General features: G+C 49.2%; 2 protein-coding genes across 20 annotated transcripts in view; both read right to left on the reverse strand.

Moving 5' to 3' along the window:
• Window positions 1-93: 93 nt before the first annotated feature.
• si:dkey-93h22.7 (uncharacterized) lies at window positions 94-13024 on the reverse strand. Of its 15 annotated transcripts, none has more exons than XR_003976001.1 (13): window positions 12816-13023; window positions 12714-12740; window positions 12168-12291; window positions 11457-11635; window positions 10586-10787; window positions 10314-10420; window positions 8288-8560; window positions 7377-7716; window positions 5944-6045; window positions 5341-5368; window positions 1620-1668; window positions 1391-1453; window positions 94-1314 (listed from the first exon to the last, which is right to left on the reverse strand). XR_003976001.1 is itself a non-coding variant. In XM_030350528.1 (13 exons), the coding sequence occupies exons 5-13, from the start codon at window positions 11566-11568 to the stop codon at window positions 1216-1218; spliced, it is 1347 nt and encodes a 448-aa protein (XP_030206388.1). In that variant the 5' UTR covers window positions 11569-11635; window positions 11740-11964; window positions 12168-12291; window positions 12714-12740; window positions 12816-13024; the 3' UTR covers window positions 94-1215. The 15 variants fall into 15 exon arrangements, 11 of the variants coding, with proteins under 11 accessions (XP_030206388.1, XP_030206381.1, XP_030206379.1 ...); XM_030350528.1 differs by lacking the exon at window positions 5341-5368 and adding an exon at window positions 11740-11964 and having other exon boundaries at window positions 12816-13024; XM_030350521.1 differs by having other exon boundaries at window positions 94-1311; window positions 7408-7716; window positions 12816-13019.
• Window positions 13025-13279: 255 nt separating this feature from the next.
• Window positions 13280-17827, reverse strand: part of LOC115539739 (Fc receptor-like protein 3) — an 8493-nt gene continuing 3945 nt past the window's right edge. The window contains exons 4-10 of one of the 5 annotated variants that reach the window (XM_030350531.1): window positions 16544-16816; window positions 15801-16133; window positions 14791-14904; window positions 14483-14510; window positions 14322-14352; window positions 14268-14283; window positions 13280-14094 (exon numbers count right to left, since the gene is read on the reverse strand). In XM_030350531.1, coding sequence (XP_030206391.1) covers window positions 14281-14283; window positions 14322-14352; window positions 14483-14510; window positions 14791-14904; window positions 15801-16133; window positions 16544-16816 — 782 coding nt within the window. In that variant the 3' untranslated portion in view covers window positions 13280-14094; window positions 14268-14280. Of the gene's footprint in view, window positions 14095-14267; window positions 14353-14482; window positions 14511-14777; window positions 14905-15800; window positions 16134-16543; window positions 16817-17827 lie in introns of those variants that run through there. The other 4 variants (XM_030350530.1, XM_030350532.1, XR_003976007.1 and 1 more) reach the window with 4 other exon arrangements.

Here is a 17827-nt window from a genome sequence, read left to right on the forward strand (position 1 = left end):
GCGTCTGACGTCACGCGTCTTATTGACTGTACACCAGACTTGCTTTAGAGCTTTAGAAACCCGTTGACTTAAGAAAGTTTGTGCCTTTATGACTTTTAATTTTAATGAATGACTTTATTAAAAGGTCTGTTCCCAACCAGATACCGTCGTGGAGGGATGGGAATGACGACACGATTATCTAAATGTAATAATAATAATAATACATTCAATTTAGAGGCGCCTTTCAAGACACCCAAGGTCACCTTACAGAGCATATAGTCATCATAAATCGTTTAAAAAAAACAAGACATTGTGGAAAAACTACAATGATACTAGATAGATACTTTAAACTATGCCAGTGCAGTGCGAGTATCCACTAAGCTTTAATATTACAGACTTAGGCATACGTGGAATTCCTAACCCTAATTGAACAAACTTAATGGCTGGGTAACCCAGTCACATTAAAAGGATTATGCTACCCTATTGTACGTGGCGTTTTTCTCCAGACAGCATTAACTCCTGGTACCAGCAGGAGGCGGCAGATCTGCTGTTACCTCGGGTTACCAGCAGGGGGCGGCAGACCTGCTGTTACCTTAGGGTACCAGCAGGGGCAGCAGACCTGCTGTTACCTCAGGTTACCAGCAGGGGGATTAATAATAGTAGTAATAATAATGTATTATATTACAATAATAATAATAATAATAACTAGGGAAAAAAAGGTATCAGTTTGCCTGAAAACAAAATGACACAGGCCGTGCCTGTATTATTTGAAGACACGTGTACATTAAAAGTCGAGGCAGACCAGTTCTTTAAGTTATTTTATCTATATTATTATTATGTCATATATTAAAGCTGTTGGTTATGACCGGGGAACCTTATATCAGATTACAGATGTTTTCTGGTCCCAAACCGACCAGTTGAGAGTTCTGTTCAGACCAGCGCTGTTCAGCTCCGGTTCCCCGGTTCTCTGGCTGCTCCTCCTGCGTTCTCCTCCTCATCGCTCCGTGTTCTCCTCCTCATCGCTCCGTGTTCTCCTCCTCATCGCTCCCTGTTCTCCTCCTCATGGCTCCGTGTTCTCCTCCTCATGGCTCCGTGTTCTCCTCCTCATCGCTCCGTGTTCTCCTCCTCATCGCTCCGTGTTCTCCTCCTCATCGCTCCGTGTTCTCCTCCTCATGGCTCCGTGTTCTCCTCCTCATGGCTCCGTGTTCTCCTCCTCATCGCTCCGTGTTCTCCTCCTCATGGCTCCGTGTTCTCCTCATCGCTCCGTGTTCTCCTCTGGGTCTCCCGGTTCTCCGGCCGCTGCTCCTCCTCCTCTTCCGAGGCCAGGGCCTCCTGCTGATAGGAGACATGGTCTTAGGGAGGAGAGGACCCGGGTGCAGACTCATGGGGGGATGGTTCCTCCAGGCGGTACCAGATGAGACTCCAGTCCGGCGGCGGTCAGGCCCTCAGCCTGCTCTCTGTACTCCTCCCAGTCCTAGGAGGAGTAGAGCAGAACAGAATTACTCTGAGTCTCACTCATCCATTCATCAAGACGTTCGTTCACCCTCACTCCATCATGTTATTGTATCGCGTGGTTGTAGAGGAATGTGATTCAATCTGAACTGTGAGTCTGTAGATGAGATGAGAAAGGCTTGACCTACCAGATCCTCTTCAAAGGCCAGGACCACACCCTTCACCTCAGAGGTCCACCTGAGGCAGAACAACAGATCTATAGAACTATAACAACACACTCTGTAGAGCCATAACAACACACTCTATAGAGCTATAACAACACACTCTATAGAGTTATAACAAGACACTCTAACAACACACTCTATAGAGGTATAACAACACACTCTGTAGAGGTATAACAACACACTCTATAGAGCTATAACAACACACTCTATAGAGCTATAACAACACACTCTATAGAGCTATAATAACACACTCTATAGAACTATAACAACACACTCTGTAGAGGTATAACAACACACTCTGTAGAACTATAACAACACACTCTATAGAGCTATAACAACACACTCTGTAGAACTATAACAACACACTCTGTAGAGCTATAACAACACACTCTATAGAGCTATAACAACACACTCTATAGAGCTATAACAAAAGACTCTGTAGAGCTATAACAACACACTCTATAGAGCTATAACAACACACTCTGTAGAGCTATAACAACACACTATATAGAGCTATAACAACACACTATAAAGAGCAATAACAACACACTCTATAGAGCTATAACAAGACACTCTATAGAGCTATAACAACACACTCTATGGAGGTATAACAACACACTCTGTAGAACTATAACAACACACTCTATAGAGCTATAACAACACACTCTATGGAGCTATAACAACACACTATATAGAGCTATAACAACACACTCTGTAGAACTATAACAACACACTCTGTAGAGCTATAACAACACACTATATAGAGCTATAACAACACACTCTATGGAGGTATAACAACACACTCTGTAGAACTATAACAACACACTCTATAGAGCTATAACAACACACTCTGTAGAGCTATAAAAACACACTCTATAGAGCTATAACAACACACTCTATAGAGCTATAACAACACACTCTACGGAGGTATAACAACACACTCTGTAGAACTATAACAACACACTCTATAGAGCTATAACAACACACTATATAGAACTATAACAACACACTCTATGGAGGTATAACAACACACTCTGTAGAACTATAACAACACACTCTATAGAGCTATAACAACACACTATATAGAGCTATAACAACACACTCTATAGAGCTATAACAACACACTCTGTAGAGCTATAACAAGACACTCTATAGAGCTATAACAACACACTCTGTAGAGCTATAACAACACACTCTATAGAGCTATAACAACACACTCTGTAGAGCTATAACAACACACTCTGTAGAGCTATAACAAGACACTCTATAGAGCTATAACAACACACTCTGTAGAGCTATAACAACACACTCTGTAGAGCTATAAAAACACACTCTATAGAGCTATAACAACACACTCTATGGAGGTATAACAACACACTATATAGAGCTATAACAACACACTATATAGAGCTATAACAACACACTCTGTAGAGCTATAACAACACACTCTGTAGAACTATAACAACACACTCTATAGAGCTATAACAAAAGACTCTGTAGAGCTATAAAAACACACTCTATAGAGCTATAACAACACACTATATAGAACTATAACAACACACTATATAGAGCTATAACAACACACTATATAGAGCTATAACAACACACTATAAAGAGCAATAACAACACACTCTATAGAGCTATAACAAGACACTCTATAGAGCTATAACAACACACTCTATGGAGGTATAACAACACACTCTGTAGAACTATAACAACACACTCTATAGAGCTATAACAACACACTCTATGGAGCTATAACAACACACTATATAGAGCTATAACAACACACTCTGTAGAACTATAACAACACACTCTGTAGAGCTATAACAACACACTATATAGAGCTATAACAACACACTCTATGGAGGTATAACAACACACTCTGTAGAACTATAACAACACACTCTATAGAGCTATAACAACACACTCTGTAGAGCTATAAAAACACACTCTATAGAGCTATAACAACACACTCTATAGAGCTATAACAACACACTCTACGGAGGTATAACAACACACTCTGTAGAACTATAACAACACACTCTATAGAGCTATAACAACACACTATATAGAACTATAACAACACACTCTATGGAGGTATAACAACACACTCTGTAGAACTATAACAACACACTCTATAGAGCTATAACAACACACTATATAGAGCTATAACAACACACTCTATAGAGCTATAACAACACACTCTGTAGAGCTATAACAAGACACTCTATAGAGCTATAACAACACACTCTGTAGAGCTATAACAACACACTATATAGAACTATAACAACACACTATATAGAGCTATAAAAACACACTCTATAGAGCTATAACAACACACTATATAGAACTATAACAACACACTATATAGAGCTATAACAACACACTCTATAGAGCTATAAAAACACACTCTATAGAGCTATAACAACACACTCTATAGAGCTATAACAACACACTCTATAGAGCTATAACAACACACTATATAGAGCTATAACAACACACTCTGTAGAGCTATAACAACACACTCTGTAGAACTATAACAACACACTCTATGGAGGTATAACAACACACTATATGGAGGTATAACAACACACTATATAGAGCTATAACAACACACTCTGTAGAGCTATAACAACACACTCTGTAGAGCTATAACAACACACTCTGTAGAACTATAAAAACACATTATATAGAGCTATAACAAAAGACTCTGTAGAACTATAAAAACACATTATATAGAGCTATAACAACACACTCTGTAGAGCTATAACAACACACTCTATAGAGCTATAACAACACACTCTATAGAGCTATAACAACACACTCTGTAGAGCTATAACAACACACTCTGTAGAGCTATAAAAACACACTCTATAGAGCTATAACAACACACTATATAGAGCTATAACAACACACTCTATAGAGCTATAACAACACACTCTATAGAGCTATAACAAAAGACTCTGTAGAGCTATAACAACACACTCTATAGAGCTATAAAAACACACTCTATAGAGCTATAACAACACACTCTATAGAGCTATAACAACACACTCTATAGAGCTATAACAACACACTATATAGAGCTATAACAACACACTCTGTAGAGCTAAAACAACACACTCTGTAGAACTATAACAACACACTCTATGGAGGTATAACAACACACTATATGGAGGTATAACAACACACTATATAGAGCTATAACAACACACTATGTAGAACTATAACAACACACTCTATAGAGCTATAACAACACACTCTGTAGAGCTATAACAACACACTCTGTAGAGCTATAACAACACACTCTGTAGAGCTATAACAACACACTCTGTAGAGCTATAACAACACACTCTATAGAGCTATAACAACACACTATATAGAGCTATAACAACACACTATATAGAACTATAACAACTCTGTAGAGCTATAAAAACACACTCTATAGAGCTATAACAAGACACTCTGTAGAGCTATAACAAAAGACTCTGTAGAACTATAAAAACACACTCTATAGAGCTATAACAACACACTCTGTAGAGCTATAACAACACACTCTATAGAGCTATAACAACACACTCTGTAGAGCTATAACAACACACTCTATAGAGCTATAACAACACACTCTATAGAGCTATAACAACACACGCCCTTCCCTGGATCTTCTCTCAGAGTGACCTACGTCGGTTTAAGGCGCTCCTGTCTCCTCCCTTCAGTGAACATAAAGAACAAGAGAACGTTTGTGTTAACATCTGTAATGATGAAGCACTCCACAGGCTCACAGGGGTCTGCTAGTTGGACGTCTCCAGATGAGTTTCCCTCCTGGTCAGAGTCGCCCTCCCTCCCCTACCCGTGGAGGAACGTTAAGGACATGCAAGCAGTTCACTTCTGTTCACGGTGCCGTTCATCCGTCTGATTGGTTATTCGTGACTGCGTATGTAAAGAGCATTGCCTATGTACACGCCTACTGCATTGTACTGCATCGCACATTCACGGGTTATTATTTACATTCACGTTTACACTTTGGGCATTTAGCAGAGCCTTTATCCAAAGTGTAAGTACATTTGTGAGAAGAAAGAGAAACCAGAGAACCAAGTGCCAAGCACTAACTATCACTAGGTTAACCCATTCCCCGTACACAACAAACATAGATAGGATAAGATGCTAACTCTTTTAAAGTGCAAGGACATACAATATGCAATAAAGCCAGATTATGATGATCATTAGGATTGGTCTCTCTGGTGAACAGGTGGGACGGTAGTGACAGGTGAAGGTGCACACTCACTGCAGATCAGCCCAGCGCAGCAGCAGGCGGAGACGCAGGCGATCACCAGACCAAAGCAGCTGAAGACCATCGCGACGACCGCGCTGGAGAGGCGGTTCAGCGCTGCAGGGAATGGAGAGAGAAGAGGCTCAGGAACCCAAGGACGGACACTTCTAGTGACCAAGGACAGCTTCTTTATAGGCCACTTTAGCCAGTAAATATTAGATTTAATTTTAGGGCATGACCGAGGGGGTGATACAGACAGCCAACAGACAAAGAATAAACTCCATGAAACAATGGTATGTGTACATGATCCTTTAGGGAGACTTTCACATTGTGGGGTTAATACAAAGGTATCAAAGGTGAGGGGGCGGGACCATCGTGGAGACGTTAGGATTGGTCAGGGATGAAGTCAGCCATTGCGGGAGAGACCAGGTTAAACTGTAACACTCTATGGGGTGAAGTGGACATGTCTGCAAGGCTCCACGACAGCCAAAGGAATCTACACGTCAAAGAAGTCAGTCGATGGGACCCAGTGTCAGACTCCATGGCTACGGTGGCCCAGTGGCTCTGCACAGACCAGCGTTCACCTCCTCTGTCTAGGCACAGACCAGCGTTCACCTTCTCTGTCTAAGTACAGACCAGCGTTCACCTCCTCTGTCTAGGCACAGACCAGCGTTCACCTCCTCTGTCTAGGTACAGACCAGCGTTCACCTTCTCTGTCTAGGTACAGACCAGCGTTCACCTTCTCTAAGTAGAGACCAGCGTTCACCTTCTCTAAGTACAGACCAGCGTTCACCTCCTCTGTCTAGGCACAGACCAGCGTTCACCTTCTCTGTCTAAGTACAGACCAGCGTTCACCTTCTCTGTCTAGGTACAGACCAGCGTTCACCTTCTCTAAGTACAGACCAGCGTTCACCTCCTCTGTCTACTAGGCACAGACCAGCGTTCACCTTCTCTGTCTAGGTACAGACCAGCGTTCACCTTCTCTGTCTAGGCACAGACCAGCGTTCACCTTCTCTGTCTAGGTACAGACCAGCGTTCACCTTCTCTGTCTAAGTACAGACCAGCGTTCACCTTCTCTGTCTAAGTACAGACCAGCGTTCACCTTCTATAAGTACAGACCAGCGTTCACCTACTCTGTCTAAGTGCAGACCAGTGTTCACCTTCTCTGTCTAAGTACAGACCAGCGTTCACCTTCTATAAGTACAGACCAGCGTTCACCTTCTCTGTCTAGGCACAGACCAGCGTTCACCTTCTCTGTCTAGGCACAGACCAGCGTTCACCTTCTCTGTCTAGGTGCAGACCAGCGTTCACCCTCTCGCTACAGACCAGCGTTCACCTTCTCTAAGTACAGACCAGCGTTCACCTTCTCTGTCTAAGTACAGACCAGCGTTCACCTTCTCTAAGTACAGACCAGCGTTCACCCTCTCTAAGTACAGACCAGCGTTCACCTCCTCTGTCTAGGCACAGACCAGCGTTCACCTTCTCTGTCTAGGTACAGCTTCCCGCTCGGGACCCCCGTCGTGTTGTCGTAGAGGTCTGACACCCGGCAGTGGTACGTCCCGGAGCTCCGTCTGTCCACGGGCAGCAGGAGGACAGACTGCCGGGCGGACGGCTGCAGCAGGGTGTAGAAGGCCGGCGCGTCTGGGCCCAGCAGGGTGCCGTTGAGGAACCACTGGAAGCGGGGGTGGCTTCCCTTGGCCACCCGGCAGAAGAACGTCACTGCGGTCACGGAGAAGTCCTCCGCCGTGATGTACTCATAGGTCAGGGTCACCGGCCCGCCCACCGGCGCTGGGAGCAGAGAGCATCATGGGAGACGTTATCTGGACTGAAGGGGCGAGGCTCACACAGGATTAGTCCAAGATGCCATCGAGGCTTCCTGTTATAATAAGACTCACGCATGTCGCCCTCTCCACTGATTCCTTCCCTCCCTGCCCTTGTGTTTCTCTGACTGTCCTCTCTCACCCTAATTGTCCTCACCTGCCCTCGTTAAAGTTCCCCTCCTAGTGGATGTAGAAAGCGCGTTTCCCTTCATCTGGGCCGGTTCATCTTGGTTCTTTGTATCAAGCGTCCCGGCTTCTCCTCCTAATATTTACGGTTCCCGAGTTTTCCGATTCCTTCCCTCCCGACTACGTCTTCTCCCTGCTGGATTGTATCCATGATCTATCACTGATCTACCGACTACCGACCTATCCGCTAGTAAAGACCATTCTTCCTACGCAGACTCCTGCCTCCCGAGTCGTGCGTCCTGTTCCCCTGCTGCTCCCCCAGCCGTTACCATAACGACGGGGGGCTCCACAACTCAGTACAAGTGATTGGATGTATGATCACATGATGGAGACCGTCCAATGAGAGCACTGACCCACGTGTACGGCCGTCTCCGTCCCGTCCGCGACCCGCCCCCCGTTCTCGGCCCGGCAGCGCAGCCTTCGGGGCGGGGCGTCCGGGACCAGGGGCACGCTGAAGGAGGCGCTCGGACCCTGCTCGGAGGTCTGCCGGGCCAGGAGCACGGCGCCCCCCAGGAGGGAGAAGGTGATCGGGGGGGTCCCTCTGCTGGACAGGCAGGTGACCCGCGCCGAGAAGGTCTGGTTCTGCTTCTCCACGGCGTAGGAAAGGTCAGGGCGGGAGGCCAACTCTGAGGGCAGAAGATCCCACAGATGTTCCCAAACCGTTTTCTGTGAGTGTCGGCCGATACCGAGTTTATACCGATACAGCTTCTAGCATTGTACCTACTGATAGCGCTGGTTCTTATTGAAGGGTTCTCTTACGATGACAGTAATGTAAAGCCGGTTCACTTACTGTCAACAATTCTTTTTTTCAGAACTAAATCATCTCATCTCATCTCATTTTCGTCCGCTTATCCGGGGTCGGGTCGCGGGGGGAGCAGTTCAAGCAGGGGGCCCCAGACTTCCCTTTCCCGGGCCACATTGACCAACTCTGACGGGGGGATCCCGAGGCGTTCCCAGGCCAGTGTTGAGATATAATCTCTCCACCTAGTCCTGGGTCTTCCCCGAGGCCTCCTCCCCACTGGACGTGCCTGAAACACCTCCCAAGGAAGGCGCCCAGTGGGCATCCTTACCAGATGCCCGAACCACCTCAGCTGACTCCTTTCTAAGTAAACTAAATCACTAAATCATTGACATTTATAATCTATAATTAGAATAATGCGTTTGTATTCTTGTAGTTAAGCGTGAGCATCCATGTTTTTCCGCTTTGGCAGCTCGAACGGACGTAGGTCGGAGTTGGCGCTTTTCCCGTTCTGACATTCCACTCCGACGTTAACGAACGCAGCGTAACGCCGTAGTGTTTGTGATGCTGTCACACCAAAATTGTACCGGGGGCAAAAATTGTACCGCCTATGTAATCCGCGTTCGGAAATTCCAAACGTGCCTGGCAACGGACCGTCTCGTCAAACGTTGCCTGGCAACGGACGATCACGTTGAACGATGAGTACGAAGGTTCATAAACATTCGCGAACATTCGCGCTCATTCATTGAGCGTCACAAGACGAAATAGCATTGAACAGATAAGACTTATTTTACAAATTACATTTATTAGCGTTGCTAACTTTATATTTGTATTGTATTTAATTGTTTAATCGCATTTAGCTAGTAAACTGAGTGTATTAACACAAGCTAGCTAGACTATGATACACTTTAAACACTCAAATTACTAGCTAAATTCAATACAATACAAATATAAAGTAAAAACAAGTGTTATCTGTATTATGTTATTTGTTCTTTGGCAACATGAGCGCAAATGTTTTTTGAAATCTGCCTGGCAACGGACAATCGCGTCAAACGATGACGTAATGTTTCGAACACGGATTACGTAGGCGGTATAATTTTGAAGTGACCATGCCCTTTCCTGTTTCATAAATTAGCTAGTATAGCTATTAAACTTGCGGCCTTAACGATACCCATTTTTGGCAGTATCCGAGGAATATCCGATACTGGTGTCAGTAGCGGAATAACTCAAACAACTGATGAAAACAAGTTCATGTCTCAAATTGGAATACCTTGTATCATGTTCCTGTCATTGGTTCACATGTAGGTAGGTCATGTTAATACTGAGAGCCGACCTCTGACCTTTGACTGTGATCATGACCTTGGGGCTGGCCGCGCAGTAAACCTCTGACCTTTGACTGTGATCATGACCTTGGGGCTGGCCGCGCGGTAGACCTCTGACCTTTGACTGTGATCATGACCTTGGGGCTGGCCGCGCGGTAGACCTCTGACCTTTGACTGTGATCATGACCTTGGGGCTGGCCGCGCGGTAGACCTCTGACCTTTGACTGTGATCATGACCTTGGGGCTGGCCGCGCGGTAGACCTCTGACCTTTGACTGTGATCATGACCTTGGGGCTGGCCGCGCGGTAGACCTCTGACCTTTGACTGTGATCATGACCTTGGGGCTGGCCGCGCGGTAGACCTCGGTGTCGTTGTATCGGTTGGAGGCGACACAGACGTAGCTCCCAGAGTGCTGCGGTCCAGCTCTGGGGGAGAACGGCAGGTTTTAGGTTCATATCACGACATGAAAACCCAGCAGCTCTTTATAGGGGGATTAGAATATGGCAGACATTCAATATCTGTCATGAAGCACTTTCATATGTTAATACAATGAGACAGGATCACTCATTATTTAGATTTTTGTCTCTGACCTGGGGATGAGGAGGTCCGGGTGGGTGTGGTGGGGGGCGGGGCCAGGCTGGGGGGTGGGGCCGGGGGGGGGCTGGTCGTCCAGCAGCCAGCTGTAGGAGACGTAGTTCCCTGACGTCACGTTACAGCTCAGAACCAGACGCTCCCCCTCAAAGAACTCCTCCTCCCGGGACCGGATGGCGAGCGTGGCTCCGCCCACGGGCACTGCAGGGAGACAGCGGGCCGGTTAGCACGTTAGCACGGTGCAAACACGGCCCAGGTATCATGGAGCCGCACCCTATTGAGGAGAACTCATGTGATCCTTTGTGGTATCGTGGTTTGGGGCTAGCTATGTGATGAAGAAAAGGTTCAACATGTCTACGAGCTTCACTCTGGAGGGGGTTCATGAAGCCTCTTCAGAACACAGGTTAGAAAACCGTTTATATTGGAAGTGGGCGGATTGGTCAATAAGCCACGGCTACAGGTTTAATTGACCCAGGTAAACCTTCAGTCTGTTTTGGCTTTGGCAGAAATGGCAAAGAGGCAGAGTTAGTGTCTAACTTATCTACAAACTCATCAAACCTTATATGGTGTTGTGTTGACCAGTATGTGGAGAACAGGGAGCTGTTGTCACCCCCCCAGGACCCTGAGGGGGGGGGGGGGGGACCAGGGACCTGTTGTCACCCCCCCAGGACCCTGAGGTTGGGGGGGGGGGGGGGTGACCAGGGAGCTGTTGTCCCCCTCCCAGGACCCTGAGGGGGGGGGGGGGGGGGGGGGGGTGACCAGGGAGCTGTTGTCACCCCCCCAGGACCCTGAGGGGGGGGGGGGGGGTGACCAGGGAGCTGTTGTCACCCCCCCAGGACCCTGAGGGGGGGGGGCCAGCTCACTACTCACCCAGGACCTTGAGGCGATGCGGTGGGCTGACGGAGGGCTGGATCCGGGAGTTGTTCTGCACGCTGGCCACACACTCCAGGTTCCCCTCGTGGGAGGCGCGTCGGACCACCATGGGGAAGACGGCCGGGCTGCCGTCCAGGGAGGTGTAGAAAGCCAGGGCCCTGGAGCGGAGCCCCTGCCTGGGGGGCACGGAACACACAGGGTCACTGTGCTGTCTCTCACTTTACCTTCTTTCTTTTCAGAGGATCTGATCACATGGTGTCACCTGATCACATGGTGTCACCTGGTCACATGGTGTCACCTGATCACATGGTGTCACCTGGTCACATGGTGTCACCTGGTCACATGGTGTCACCTGGTCACATAGTGTCACCTCCTGAACACATGGTGTCACCTGGTCACATGGTGTCACCTGGTCACATGGTGTCACCTGATCACATGGTGTCACCTGGTCACACGGTGTCACCTGGTCACACGGTGTCACCTCCTGAACACATGGTGTCACCTCCTGAACACATGGTGTCACCTGGTCACATGGTGTCACCTGATCACATGGTGTCACCTGGTCACATGGTGTCACCTGATCACATGGTGTCACCTGGTCACATGGTTTCACCTGGTCACATGGTGTCACCTGATCACACGGTGTCACCTGGTCACACGGTGTCACCTGGTCACACGGTGTCACCTGGTCACATGGTGTGGGCTCACCTGAACAGCTGCAGGAGGAGGGGCTCTCCTGGGGGGCGGAGCACCCGACACCCAAACTCAACGACGTGTCCGTCCAGCGCTACGTCGGGTCCGTAGAGCAGCGGAGGTCCCAGAGGAGACGCATCTAGAGGGACACACCGCCAGGCTCACGTACGCACGGACACACTCACATGGGGGACAGAGATTGACACACCGCCAGGCTCACGTACGCACGGACACACTCACATGGGGGACATGGATGGTAGATGGACTGCATTCATACTGAGCTTTTCTAACCAGTGGCCGCTCAGAGCGCTTTACATTACTGCCTCACATTCACCCATCCCCCCCCCGACGGCGGAGTCAGCCCCGCAGGGCGACAGCCAGCTGGTCAGCAGCAGTCAGGGTGAGGCGTCTCGCTCAGGGACACCTCCACACTCAGCTAGGAGGAGCCGGGGATCGAACCAGTGACCTTCAGGTTACCAGCCGACCCGCTCCACCTCCTGAGCCACATGCCACATAGTTTTCAAACAACGGGAGGATAAAGTAATAAAGTAAAGGTCTTACTGGTCTCCAAGCTGAAGCAGAAGAAACCTGAGTGGAAAGTAAAGGTTAGAAAGAGATGACGGATAACAGCAGAACTATGACTGTGGATGTGTCATATCTCACCCAGCACGGCCACAACCAGAGAAGAAAACATCTCCAACAGCAACACTGATACGTGGTGGCGTGAAGTTAAGATAATCCTTATTAATATCCACGTTAGTGTCAGCATGTGCTCGTATCTACTCAGTCTAAAGACACACACACACTCTCACACACACCCACCCATCCACACACACACACACACACACACACACACACACACACACACACACACACACACACACACACACACACACACACATATGCACACATACATGCACACAAACTTGTGTGCAAAATGTGTTCCAAACTGATAGTGCCCCGCCCTGCCCCTCCTTAGCCTGCCCTCATCAACACAACAAGTTCTCATTGAACTTCAATCTAGCAATTTATCACGTACTTAAAGTAAAGAAAAACATGATAGGAATAATTAAAGGTAAACGTAATGCACACTTTACCAACTTTATCAACAAATAAAGACACACAGATTTTAAATCTATAAGGTATTTTATTTTTCATAAAGGACACAGATACTGTAGGCCTACTGCTGCTTTAAGAAATGTCATTTTGCTACAAAACCAAGACTTGAGTTTAAACACATTCTGATAAAGAGGGGGGGGGCGAGGTGGTGGTGCACGGTACTGGTCCATGGTACGGGTGCGTCTTAATGAACTGGTTGTGGTGGTTTGTGGTACTGGTCCATGGTACTGGTGCGTCTTAATGAACTGGTTGTGGTGGTTTGTGGTACTGGTCCATGGTACGGGTGCGTCTTGATGAACTGGTTGTGGTGGTTTGTGGTACTGGTCCATGGTACTGGTGCGTCTTGATGAACTGGTTGTGGTGGTTTGTGGTACTGGTCCATGGTACTGGTGCGTCTTGATGAACTGGTTGTGGTGGTTTGTGGTACTGGTCCATGGTACTGGTGCGTCTTGATGAACTGGTTGTGGTGGTTTGTGGTACTGGTCCATGGTACGGGTGCGTCTTAATGAACTGGTTGTGGTGGTTTGTGGTACTGGTCCATGGTACGGGTGCGTCTTAATGAACTGGTTGTGGTGGTTTGTGGTACTGGTCCATGGTACGGGTGCGTCTTAATGAACTGGTTGTGGTGGTTTGTGGTACTGGTCCATGGTACGGGTGCGTCTTAATGAACTGGTTATGGTGGTTTGTGGTACTGGTGCGTCTTAATGGACTGGTTGTTGTGGTTTGTGGTAATGGTACTGGTCCATGGTACGGGTGCGTCTTGATGAACTGGTTGTGGTGGCTCATGATACTGGTCTTATTGAACTGGGATCAACTGCAGAGTCTGCAAGAGAAGACAGCTTTCGCTCATATTAATGCATTTCAATTATTTCAAAATAAACCTGAAATGCATATATAAATATACTGAATGTAAGACTCATAACACTGCATACACACAATGAACACTGTGCATCCACTGCAAGTTAACCACATCTATATACCTCTATGCTCTCGTACCTGTCTGTGGGCATCATAGCCGACTCCAGCTCTGGTTCTCTGAGCGGTCAGAGAAGGCAAGGCTGCTGGCAGACGGGGACCTGAGCTGGGGGGAGGAGGGGATGAATCGGATACGTGTATCAGATATATATATATATATATGTGTGTGTATGTGTGTATATGTGCGTATGACAGTGGTTGCAGGATCCAGGGAACATGAATCAAAAGCAGCTTACTGTGTGGTGGAGGCGCGGCGGCTGGTCGCTAAGAGAGATAAAGTGATGTTAGTCTCATAGTTTTACATCAGTCCGCACTGTAGCACCGATAAACCTAAACCTAACCTTTTAACGTTCATCTTTTCCATGTTTCACCTTATCATTATTAGTCTTTTAGTAGCTGATTTATTTGAACCTAAGTGATTGAGAGTTAATTCATTAAGGAGCAGGAGTCTTTAGACGAGGATCAAAACCAAGAACCTTTGGGCAGGGAGTCGAACACACAACCCCAATCCTTCATTCAAACAGCATATCTACAGAGAACTCACCCCGTCGGCGGTCCCCAAGCCTCAGCATCACAAACACCCCCCCCGCCACTAAGACCAGCAGCAGGAAGCAGCAGAACGAGATGCTGATGATCTCTATGGTGGTCAGAGCGGCCGCTGGAGGACGATAGAGGAGGAGGGTTGATGAAGGGCTGAGGCCCGAGGGCAGTGGGACCTCCTGGCTTCAGAAGCTTCTGTCTGAGCATTGGGCCCAGGTCTCTGAGGGGGGAGGCTCTCTCTGACGAGGGCCCTCTCTCTGATGGGGGGGGGGCTCTCTGACGGGGGGGGGCTCCCTCTGAGGGGGGGGGGCCCTCTCTCTGACGGGGGGGGGGCTCTCTGACGGGGGGGGGCTCCCTCTGAGGGGGGGGGGGCCCTCTCTCTGAGGGGGGGGGGGGCTCTCTGACGGGGGGGGGCTCCCTCTGAGGGGGGGGGGGCCCTCTCTCTGAGGGGGGACGGGAGGGGGGGGTGCTTTCTCTGAGGGGGGGGGCCCCTCTCTCTGACGGTGGTACGGGGAAGGGGGGGGATGCTCTTTCTGAGGGGGGGCCCTCTCTCTGAGGGGGGGGGGGCTCTCTCTGAGGGGGGGGGGCTCTCTCTGAGGGGGGCCCTCTTTCTGAGGTGGGGGTGATCTTTCTGAGGGGGGGGGGACTCTCTCTGACGGGGGGGCCCTCTCTCTGACGGGGGGGCCTCTCTCTGACGTGGGGGGGGCTCTCTCTGAGGGGGGGGGCTCTCTCTCTGAGGGGGGGGGGCCTCTCTCTCTGAGGGGGGCCCACTCTCTGACGGGGGGGGCCTCTCTCTGACGTGGGGGGGCCTCTCTCTGACGTGGGGGGGCCTCTCTCTGACGTGGGGGGGGCTCTCTCTGAGGGGGGGGGGCTCTCTCTCTGAGGGGGGCCCACTCTCTGAGGGGGGGGGCCTCTCTCTGAGGGGGGGGGGGGGGGCTCTCTCTCTCCCCAGAGGAGCAGTGTACCCCCTGGCGCTGCCTCAGGGCTCCTCCCACACTAGACCTCGGCGCTCACCTGTCAGTCTGACCAGCACGGCCGGACTCTCGAACCAGGGGGCTGAGTCATTGAAGCTGTCCCTCACCCGACAGCGGTAGGACCCGCCCCCCCCGGGGGCCACCCCGGTGAGGACGAGGGACCGCCCCCCGTCCACCAGGCCGTAGCGGGGGGCGGCGTCGTGGAGAGGAGGCGCCGGAAGGAGGTCAGCAGGGAGGCCGGCGCCGTTCAGCAGCCAGGAGAACGAGGGGAAGGTTCCCCGGCTGGGGCGGCAGTGCAGCTGGGCGGCGGCCATCTTAGAGTCTGCCCCGTAGAGATACTCCACCTCCAGCTCAACATGGCCGCCGACCGGGACTGGAGGAGGAGGAGGAGGAGGAGGAGGAGGAGGAGGAGGAGGCGAAGAAGAAGAAGAAGAAGAAGAAGAAGAAGAAGAAGAAGAAGAAGAAGAAGAAGAAGAAGAAGAAGAAGAAAAATAACATGGGTGAGAAGATGGCCTGACCTTTATGCCCCTCATCGTTCCTCCTACCACCAGACTCTTCCTACCACCAGAATCTTCCTACCACCAGACTCTTCCTACCACCAGACTCTTCCTACCACCAGACTCCTCCTACCACCAGACTCCTCCTACCACCAGACTCCTCCTACCACCAGACTCCTCCTACCACCAGACTCCTCCTACCACCAGACTCCTCCTACCACCAGACTCTTCCTACCACCAGACTCCTCCTACCACCAGACTCCTCCTACCACCAGACTCCTCCTACCTACGACCAGAGGTTGCGTCTCGCTCCAAAGGTCCTGGACGTCGGTCTTCACCCGGCACCGGGCAGCGCCCATGTCCTGCGCAGGTTCCATGGCGACGGGGAAGGTCACCGTCATGGAGGCGGTGGCGTTGTGGGAGGCCACCTCCTCTCCGTCCAGGGAGAGGCTGAAGGACGCGGGCGGACTCCCTGTGGAGGTCCAGCAGGTCACGGCCCCCTCGTACCCCCCTGCCGCCTGGGAGAAGCTGAACGAGATCCTGGGCTGGGAGAGGAACGCTGCCGAGGGAAGGAGACGACGGGACAGTGAACCAACAGTAAACCAACCGTAAACCAACCGTAAACCAACAGGACAGTAAACCAACGGTAAAACAACAGTAAACCAACAGGACAGTAAACCAACGGTAAACCAACAGTAAACCAACGGGACAGTAAACCAACGGTAAACCAACAGTAAACCAACGGGACAGTAAACCAACGGTAAACCAACGGGACAGTAAACCAACGGTAAACCGACAGTAAACCAACGGGACAGTGAACAAACAGTAAACCAACAGGACCGTAAACCAATATTAAACCAACAGTAAACCAACGGGACAGTAAACCAACGGGACAGTAAACCAACGGGAAAGTAAACCAACAGGACCGTAAACCAATATTAAACCAACAGTAAACCAACGGGACAGTAAACCAACGGTAAACCAACGGGACAGTAAACCAACGGTAAACCGACAGTAAACCAACGGGACAGTAAACCAACCGTAAACCAACCGTAAACCAACCGTAAACCAACAGGACAGTAAACCAATATTAAACCAACAGTGAACCAACAGGACCGTAAACCAACAGTAAACCAACGGGACAGTAAACAATCGGGACAGTTAACCAACGGGACAGTAACCCAACGGGACCGTAAACCAACGGGACAGTAAACCAACAGTAAACCAACGGGACAGTAAACCAATGGGACAGTAAACCAACAGGACAGTAAATCAACGGGACAGTAAACCAACAGTTAACCAACGGGACAGAAAACCAACGGGACAGTAAACCAACGGGACAGTAAAGCAACAGGACAGCAAACTAAAAGTGAACCAACAGTAAACCAACAGTAAACCAACGGGACAGTGAACCAACAGGACAGTAAACCAACAGTAAACCAACAGGACAGTGAACCAACAGGACAGTAAACCAACAGGACAGCAAACCAACGGGACAGTAAACCAACAGGACAGTAAACCAACAGGACAGCAAACCAACGGGACAGTAAACCAACAGGACCGTAAACCA

Source organism: Gadus morhua, chromosome 3 (assembly GCF_902167405.1).
Source record: "Gadus morhua chromosome 3, gadMor3.0, whole genome shotgun sequence".
Taxonomy (NCBI): Eukaryota; Metazoa; Chordata; class Actinopteri; order Gadiformes; family Gadidae; genus Gadus; species Gadus morhua.

Bases quoted from the DNA above. Each gene is read 5' to 3' on its own strand.
- si:dkey-93h22.7 (XM_030350518.1), bottom strand. From the start codon at position 12,921: ATGCTGACACTAACGTGGATATTAATAAGGATTATCTTAACTTCACGC. The intron at 12,292-12,713 runs GTAAGACCTTTA...GTGTCCCTCTAG, and splicing joins CTGCTTCAGCTTGGAGACCA to ATGCGTCTCCTCTGGGACCT. The intron at 6,046-7,376 runs GTGAACGCTGGT...CATTCCCTGCAG, and splicing joins TCTGTGCCTAGACAGAGGAG to CGCTGAACCGCCTCTCCAGC.